The 10,066-nt window shown below is 33.1% G+C and overlaps 1 protein-coding gene across 1 annotated transcript in view; it reads left to right on the plus strand.

Annotated features, from left to right (window-relative positions):
• LOC108904652 (transmembrane and TPR repeat-containing protein CG4050-like) overlaps window positions 1–10,066 on the plus strand; it is a 168,852-nt gene that overhangs the window by 99,869 nt on the left and 58,917 nt on the right. The window contains exon 6 of the mRNA XM_018707286.1: window positions 4,410–4,841. Coding sequence (XP_018562802.1) covers window positions 4,410–4,841 — 432 coding nt within the window. The remainder of the gene's footprint in view (window positions 1–4,409; window positions 4,842–10,066) is intronic.

Genomic DNA, 10,066 nt, shown 5'->3' on the forward strand with positions numbered 1-10,066 from the left:
CATTGCGGAAATGGTAGATATCATTTCGCTTTACTTTATGAACAATAAATGTACGAATAGAACAGCTCAGCTATTTAATGAACAACATCAAGATCGACATGTCAGGAGAAAGTATGTTCTAGAGTTAGTAAAAAAAAATCAAGATACAGGGAATGTAGCCAATAAAAAACGAGAAATTGAAAAATCTATAGTTAATGAAGCTAGTGAAGTTGCAGTTTTGGGACAAGTACGAGGCAGCACGTTTTCTACGGAATTGGATTGGGAGAAGAGGCAGCATTGAGTGGCCTCCACGATCACCGGATTTATCGTCCCTTGATTTCTTTTTGTGGGCATACCTAAAAAGTAAAATCTATAAAACACAGCCAGCGTCGCTGGAAGATTTGCGTCGAAGAATCGTCGACGAATGCCGTGGGATCACTCCGGAAATGCTTCGGAATGTGCGCGAACATTTTGAACAAAATCTTTATTCCTGTATGGAAACGGGCGGTCATCAGTTTGAACATTTAATCAACTAAGTAGTAAGTAAGCAACTAAACATAATTTAAATTTTAAAATGTTAATTTTTTTTAAAGTATTTGGCCAACCTGTATATTATTTTCACGAGAAGTAAGCCTAGGAACTTTGATTTGAATTTTGTTCAGTAACCAGGTGCAATAAATTAAGTTGTTTAGTATTTTATGTAAAAATACAATTTGATGTGTAATTCTACCTGTTTTTAACTGATTACAATGAAAACGATGAAGTAGGGCATTATGTGGATATCCTCTTTCAGGACATATTTCGTCAAGCTTAAAAATGCGACAAATAAAAAAAAATTTTTTTAACTTTTTCCAAGGTCCCAATGTGTGCACTATAAACAGGACTCCAGACAATTGATGAATATTGCAATTTTGACCTAACAAAAGATTAATAATTTCATAGTATGTATGCTGCGGAATCCTTGACAAAAGCGTATAATAATACTTAAAGATTTATAAGCAGGTGATGCAACTATCTCAATGTGTTTTATAAAATTTAATCAAAAGATTCATAAAGTAATTTCATAGTATGTATGCTGGTGAATCCTTGACAAGAACGTATAATAATATCTAAAGTTTTATAAGCAGATGATGCAACTATCTCAATGTGTTTTATAAAATTTAACTTAGCATCGAAAACAACACCAAGATGGATAAAATTTATTACGCCCTGTAGATCAGCAATCAAGCGAGTCCATTCATTTTCAAGTTTCCCATTTAATTCATGGCTATTAAAGCGTGTGCGGTTTGATATTTTTAAATTTAACGTCGCCATAAATTTCGCCGTTCGGTAAAATTTATGACTTCTCTTTAAAATAGTTTTACAACAAAAACATTGCAGGAAAAGGAAATAATAATAAATCGAGCCCTCCTCGCCTCTCGTTAAAAAAACTAATAAAACCGTAGTTAAGCACGATCATTAATTTGTGACACTGCGCTTTTTAAATGAGCTTTACTTGTGTACGGAATTATTAATTCGCATTCTGGTTTTAGCGAAAATAAACCTCGCCCGACACAGATTTTTCATTATTTTAATTTACTTTTCCTGTAGCGGGGCCGCCAGTTGTTTTTCGGCGAACGGTCGTAATTTCGCGATTAAAATTTAACAAGAGGAAATTTATTATCGGATATTTTTTCGTTTTAATTCCAAAAGTATGGACCCACGAAAGAGCATGCAGTGGAAACATTTTGAAAGTCAGGGAAATAATAATGCACGGGAGTGGATTCACATACGTTTTTTCATGAAGTTGTCAACTTTTCAAACAAAGGCTTTTTTAAACTTCCGATTCAATTTTGACGTTTCTTAGTCACAATATATTTTTTTGCAATTGTCGTAAAATATAATTTTAATCTGTTTTCTATTGTTAAGAATACACTTTAGTTAACTGAAATAGTCGAGAGTGAAAGTTTTATTTGCGAGCGATAGCGAGTAAAAAAATAATTTGAGAATCGTAATCGAGTATTAACCAATATTTTTTCGAAAACTGTATCCTAGAGTTCAAAATTTACTAAAAATGCGAAGAGAAAATGTTGACATTTACAATTAACTTACTTGATATGTATGTCACCTACAACTTACTGCATATATTTTAATATCAAATAATCATTAGCGCGTCAGTATCTGCTCCTAACTCTGATGCTTGTTCAATAAAATTACCCAGTGCCTTAATCAAGGCACTACTGCAGTGAGCGACTTATTATCATCGAATGGAGTCAGTTTTCACAATTGGACGAAGCTCGAAAGTATTATCTTTGGGGTTCGACAGAAACGACTAATGACGTCATCAATTATATTTTTTCCAGAAACATACCCAAATTTTTTTCCTGTTAAAAAGCTCTCTTTTTTTCTAACAAACTTTTATTAGAGAATTAATTTTTTCTGTATTATTTCCCGTTTAAAAATTATAAGCAATATCGGCCTAAAGAGTTTCAAAAGAAATACCTACCACCTAAAGATCACATTAGCGGAGGAAGACTCAAGTAGTCGTTGGAAAATAATTGGATGTTCGTTGTAAAGTGCATAAATGTCATTAAGAATAAATAAAAGGATTAAACTCGATAATTATTTAATACAGTTAAAACAAAAGGTGATGATAACAATAACTAAACTTAAAAAATGAGACAAATGCTTTCATTCTAAGTACATACTAGGGTGGCCCAAAAAAACGAATATTTCTTTTTTAGTGTCTCTTGTGAAAATATGATAGTTTATCATGTTTTAAGAGCCTCCTCAAGAAATCAGCTCAAAAAAAAAAAAAATTTACAGATCGCTCAAGATTTTTAAAAATTTCCAAAATCGTCAAAAATTAATTTTTTTAAATTTGTTTTCTCGTTATTTTATCATTTTCTAGGCTGAAAAAAATCTCGATTCTGAAAATTTCAAATCGATATTTTAATTTCTAAAGGTCACTCATAATTATTTTAACTTTCAAAGTAGTGTACCTACCTAACATGTGTTCGAGCGACCTCTAAAAATAAGTATCAACGAACTAATAACTTTTTTATTGAATTTGAAGAACAAAAGAATAGAAATAAATCACGAGACACTTAAAAAATTTCTCGAGACAAAATTTACTACCGCATTGTGAGCATCAAATATTTATAATTTTTTAATTTTTCAAAATTTAAGTAATTACCAATATAAATCAAAAAATTATGAAAGAAAACGAATATAAATGATATCAATGTTTTATAAAATGCTTTAAATTATTAATTATCATATTTTTATATATGTATTATGTAGGTACAAGGAAAAAGACTTGGAGAAAAAATATAAAGAAGCGGTATATAAATTCTTTTTGCTCCTACAACAAATTAACACTACCTCGCATTATGTCACTACTTTGTCAGCAGTTCACTGAATTGGAAAAGGGAGACGATATAATTGGACTACATTTCTACGAGTTTCGTGTTGATTAAATATTACAGCGTTTCCTTGTTCCTTATTTTACTTTACTATTTTATTTTTAATTCTGATCGACATAATAGTTTGCAGTTTTGGAAAATCTCATTGGTATTAAGTTATTGTAATCTAGTGATCTTCTTTGTTTGTATTATCCTCATTACACTAGACCACGTTATTGTGAAATCACTCAATTATACAGAAAACGATTTTTAGAAAACTAAGTTCTAGCTGTTGCTGCACATTTCGAAAATCGATTTATCGGGAGAATCGTTTATTGTATAGAAATAAGTGAAGAGTACGGTTTTTAATGAAAAATCTTGAGATTAGGTATCTAAAAAAATATATTGCTAGTATGATACCATGACATTTGTCAAAATTAAAAATATGCGTTGGAGTCAATTATTTTTTTTTAGGCATTGTAAATATTAAATGATCGGTTTCAATATCAAATCATGGAACTGTATCTGTAGTCCACTACGCCAGAATTGTATCCAAATGGATAAGGTAATTTCAAAGTTAGATCCCAAATCATAAATCTCTTGGTATCTCTTTATATTTCCGTTCAAAAGAAAAATCAAGTGGCATTGATACCATCATAGTTCATATGCAGAAATTGCGTTCAAGAAATTTAGAATGGGAAAAATGTGCTTCTTACATTTTTAAATCAGAAGTAACAACATTTATTGAGTTATTATTGAAAACACTATATTATTTATGACATTTTACAAAAAAGATAATAATAATTTGGCATATTCATTTTTGACTATTTATTTATTTATTTATTTATTTATTCTTAACTAAGAAGACTGCATTTTCCAAGTATTTGTGCTTAGGTTTAGGTGACAATATGTTCCAGCGCTTTAAAGCAATTTTAGTATGTTTGTGAATAATCAACTCCTTTAACCCCTTAGAACGTCAGAATACAGCAAATTTTGGACCTGTGTGTTGAAGCTACTATACAATTAAATATTTAATTTTTGTTGCAGATTCGCTTGCCAGAAATGAAGTACATCCTGAAATCTGCCATCACAGCCAAGTCCTCGTACCACATACCCTGGTCCAACAAAGCCACAAAGAGGCTGGCTGTTCTTGCCGCCACCACACTATGCCTGCTGTTGGCGCGACTTCAAATTATGGGTTCCCAACTACCCGTTTTTACCAGATTCGATAATCCCGCATCTGTTGCTGCCACACCTACGAGACAACTTACCTACCACTATTTGATCAGCGTGAACCTGTGGCTGCTGCTCTTCCCCTGTAACTTGTGTTGCGACTGGACTATGGGCACCCTGCCCCTGGTGGAGTCGGTCTTCGACGTCAGAAATCTTGGAACTGCGGTCGCGTACGTGTTTTTACTCGTACTGGGCGTCAAGGCCTTCACCACGGAGAATAAGCAGCAGAGCATGATACTCTTGATGGTGAGAGTTTTATATATTTTTTATCATCAGTAGTTCCTTCAGTGTTGCCAGATTCATACACTAAACTGACAGACATAAATAGGCTAATGGCCAGAATATGATATACGTATTTAATTATGGTTACTAATTTCAGATATTAATAGTTGCTGGTTTATAAATTAATACAGTTATTTTGACAAATATCGTCGGACCAGTAAAATATGAATTAAGGTACTATAGTTATTAAAGTTTTCAGATAGTATGGATATTTTGGGTGTATAAATTATAAAATAAATTACTTTTGCAATTATGTTTTGCAAACGAAAAAGCTTCTAACTTTGTGGCATATTGCCCCATCTGACAAGGATGTTTTCCTCCTATTTCTTTCCACTATGGAAGAGACTCCCTCTAGCGGAGGATGTGGAAACTCCCCTCAGTACACTTTCACACATTTAGGGTTTTCCCAAAATTAGTAAAGCATTTCTTTATTTAAAATCTGACTACGCCGCTGAATTTTATAACTCTTCAGTTGAGATTGCGCAAAATTTTGTGAAAAAGTATTTAGTGCTAATTATGTGTGTATATTATTATTTCTGTTCTTTCTAAATGAGGTATGAAAATGTAAATAAATGAAATATACCAATAAAATGGCTGAACAATTCTTGGAGTAGCTGTCACATCGTCGGCTTAGGTGACATTACGAGAACCATATCGCTTTCTTCCCCAGAAAAAAACTGCGGAAACTGAAGATTTTGTCCTGTAGTCGGCATTTCTATTGATTTTTTCAGATGAGTCGTTCCATGTGCTTTTAACCCTTTGTAACCTGAGGGGTTATTTCTTTAATTATCTATCTACCGTTATGACCAGTATCATAACGAGTCTGGATTTCAAAAGAGTTTACTATTTAATTCTCGAAAGGGAGTTTATAATTATCATTATACTTTAATTAACACGTGGGAACTTAGAAATGTTGTATGTTCAGAGAATGAATTTCAAGCACTTACCCTCTATTGCTTACGTAGAATGTAATCCAGTGGCTGGCTATACAGGGTGATACTGAAGTTGAGAGAAGCAAAAGGAAACACCAAAACTTCCAGGAAGGGTTTTAATAACAATAAACAAAACAAACAAACAAAATAGCAACACAACGGCTCGAACAACATTATTAATTAATTTATTGACACGCGACAGCGTACCGAGATTCAGGGAATGCGCGCTCCATAGCAAAATTTGGAATGACTTTATCCATTATTAAATTAACCCGAGACTCTAAAACTAAGTAGACTGCTCAATGTGAAACTCAAGGAAGAACTGACTTTGTTTCGTAGATCTCTCCTGAATTCGACAATTCGCTTCGACACGCCCATTTCTTGGGTCCAGACGTTTCTGTTCTTATCTTACTGGCGGGAACCCTGGATATCGGGACGCTTTGGCATAACTATGCCATGTTAATAGTTATCTAAATAATTTTGAGACTAAACTTACAAATAACCCTAGCCTTCCTCTAGTGACTCCGTGTAGCGGTACGGGACGGATTAGTCGATCTCATTTAATATATCCTTATAGCTTGGAAAATCCGCCAAAAAACCAGCTATTTTACTTATTACTTTCTTTTCCTCACAACATTCTAACAACTTATTCTTGGAATTCCTACGTTCCTCGGAATGCATTTCGCGCGTTATTTGAAATATCGATTCTTCTCTTTATACCTACTCAACACATGACCCCGACTCTAAGTGAACTTGTTCAAAAAATATTGCTAAATTTCGTGAAGCCTTCCCCGAGGACGGTCTTGGCAACGTTAAGCCTACTTGAAACCCATTAACTTTCCGATAAATTAGTGCACTTAGTACTTTTTGGCCTATCCGTTCTGAGAACCTACAAATAAATTACTACGCGTCCCGGCTTTTGTTGCATCTTTGTCTCACTTGAAATCTCGTTTCTTTTGGATTTCTATTGCTTTCTTGCAGAGCATTTACCAAAATCTTCTCCCTCACACTAGAATTCTGGTTAACGCGTGTCTGTATCTGCCCTGTGCTCCTTAGCTTCTGATTTTTCTACGTCGTTCTTCAAGGTATCTTTGTACCCGTCCGATTGTTGGTCCTAGGTCTTTACGAGAAAAGTCTATTATTTATTATTCTCATTCAATCTAAATTTATAGTCATGGAAAAGACAGTTTTAGCAGAATGTGAACTTGCACAAAAACCTTGACATTTATTTTCATTTTTGTAATGATTAGACATGAAATAATCTGATAACCATAAAATCTAGATATTCCTGGTAATTACGAGATTATAGTATTGGAATTATACATTAGAAATTTCTTTCCACTTTCCTTAAGTTTAGACATAGTTTCTTTATATTCCACCCTGCACAATTCTGTTGTGCAAAAATTTCTGTTTAATACCTGAAATATGCTCGCTCACTCATTATTTCGCAAAATTGCAAACTATATGTATTTTGTATGGATGGAATTTATTATTCTTCAAAATGGTTTGTATGCTAGTTCGATTGATCCCAGACACAGATGCCAGCTGCCTCGTACTTAATGTAGGATCAAGATGAACTTGTCCCAAAACTGCAACTTCACTAGCTTCATTAACTATAGGTTTTTCAATTTCTCGTTTTTATTGGCTACGTTCCCTGTCTCTTGAAATTTTTTTAATAACTCTACAACATACTTCCTCCTGCAACATACTTCCTCCTGACATGTCGATCTTGATGTTGTTCATTAAATAGCTGAGCTATTCTGAATGATGGCGTTTTAAAGACAAGAAATCGCACTTTTAGTAGGACAGTGATAGAACAAGCAGCTCCATCCAGGAAGTGACGAAACGTAACGCTGAACTAGATCAACTTCCTTCAATTTTTCGCATTGAAAGATCACGGAGAACATGTAAATATCAGAAAATGTACCTTTACTGTCTTGTCAAGTAAATTTGTAAAGATACTCAAAAATTGTGATAAAGCATCTCTTCATAGTTTCCTAAAAGCATTATACGGGATGTGATTATGTTTATAGTACCGTAGGCAATTCCCGGTATGTTCAACAGGCAGGTATACAAAATCCAGGAAGCGTAAGATAAACGTACTAGCTAAAAATATGTTTTTATTGCTTATTTTGGATGTCAGTTGTTTTATACCTGTAAGAGAGTTGTATATTACAGGGGCGTAAGATTAAAAGTTTTCAATATAAATATTGGGGAGTTTAATAATAATAATAATAATAATAATAATAATAATAATAATAATAATAAAGGTCTTTATTATCCTTTTGGGATAAGGGCGAGTTTCAGCTCGACTATCTAAGTAGCCAGCTGTTCTTCCAACTAACCCTTAAATTCGCAGTAATTTGAACAAAACATTATATAAGTTTAAACACAATAATTTTTTTTTATAAAAACAGAACTATTACAAATTACAGTTTGTTGACAGTACCTATGTTATAAGGGCTCTATTGGACAGCAACCATGGTGACATCAAAAATGTATTTTTTAATCCTATTCAGAGACATAAACTTGGTACAATTAGGTAAACTATTTACAGTTTTAGTAATATTATATAGAAAGGACCGTTTAAAGAATTGTGTACGATTTACGGGTGGCGTGATGGTATCCTTGCGACGTATATTTACGTTATGAACATCAGTTCTATATACGGAGGGGTTTTCGTTAACAGAACTTTATGGAAAAAATACGCTGAATGAACATACCTTCTATTTTTCATATTCAGCCAACGAATTAATTTAAAAGTATGACTTATATGACCGTACTTACGAATGCCAAAATTTATACGTAAACAATAATTTTGAAGCTTTTAGATTCGACTGGTATCAGATGCAGACAAGCAGGTGTTGTACACCACATCACAATAGTTCATGTGGCTTAATACTAATGAATCACAAAGGACAGCCTTCAGATTACGATTAAGAAATAAACGATTAGCACATATAGCTTTAAGAGCCATGTAACCTTTTGCAAGCATTTATTGATGTGAAGAGAAAAGCCCAAATTTTGATCAATTATTAACCCAAGGTTTTTGACGGAATTATAGAAACTAATATTAACATTATTTATTAAAATCGAGTTGCCAAACTGTTGCACAAAATTTGTTCTGTCTTTTTTATTGCGGAAAATAATAGCCATAGCACACAAGAACAAACAAATTCACAATGCCCCTACAAAACAAATTGCAACTGTAAAAAATAATTTTAAAACGAAAAGTCTGCTGAATACTTTAAAATTGTTTGTCTGGGTTTTTTCACTGTGAGATCTGTAGACAAACAAAACTATTTTCATAAAGTTACCCATGACATTTGTCAAAGGATTTCCTTTTGATATACAAGTTTATTTCATAAGTTTTTTCATAGCTCATAGAATACCCAATAAATGTAGAAAAAATAAAATATGTAGTATTATATGTATTTTTTCACTTGTTGGTACTAGAACACAGCACTTCTCCTGAAAAAATAGCGGTTAACATTGTAATACCCCAATGTGCAGGATGTGACCTCGAATATAATATTGTCGAAAGGTATTCATGAGCCGATGAATAATGAAAACTTTTAATTAAATTCCACCAGAGATTAACCAGAGATTATGCAAAACATCTTGATGAGTTACAAAATACCTTTTCTTTAGCGTTGAAGTGTAAACAAAGTTAACCCTTCATTTCCGCCCATTAGTTGTTATGAAATTCGAAATTTTGCATCAATAATACCCGATTCGGGGTTGTTTTTGCTTACAACCTAAAAGTATTTATAAATTATTTATATTAAAAGTGTTTTTAAATATATTTCCGTGCTGCTGGCATTATTTTTATGAACTAAACAGGAATTAGTACAAAACAGTATAATTTAAACATCTTATCGGAAACTTTGTTGTTATGATTGAAGTTGGTTATGATTTTAACTCATTTTTTATACGACTGCCTTGCAAAAGGGGGTTTTGCGCACGGAAAACACGCTCTGAAAACGGTATTTTGCACATGCCGTGTGCTAAACATTTTGCACACGGTTACGTCATCTTTGCACACGCGTCTCCAGATTGTGATTTTTGTTTGATGTTGTCACCCAAATTATGCAATGTTTCAAGTTGGCTGAGTTTCATAGCAACCGTCACGGCTCCTTTATTTTGTTGATTAGATACTTCAAAAATTGTTGAATTCCCGAAGTTTGGGTGTGAAAATGTGTGATTCTGAAGAGATTTTACAGAAAACAAGTGAAATATGTTCGGAACTACTGCCCA

This window comes from Anoplophora glabripennis, unplaced genomic scaffold (genome assembly GCF_000390285.2).
Source record: "Anoplophora glabripennis isolate ALB-LARVAE unplaced genomic scaffold, Agla_2.0 scaffold102, whole genome shotgun sequence".
Lineage (NCBI taxonomy): Eukaryota > Metazoa > Arthropoda > Insecta > Coleoptera > Cerambycidae > Anoplophora > Anoplophora glabripennis.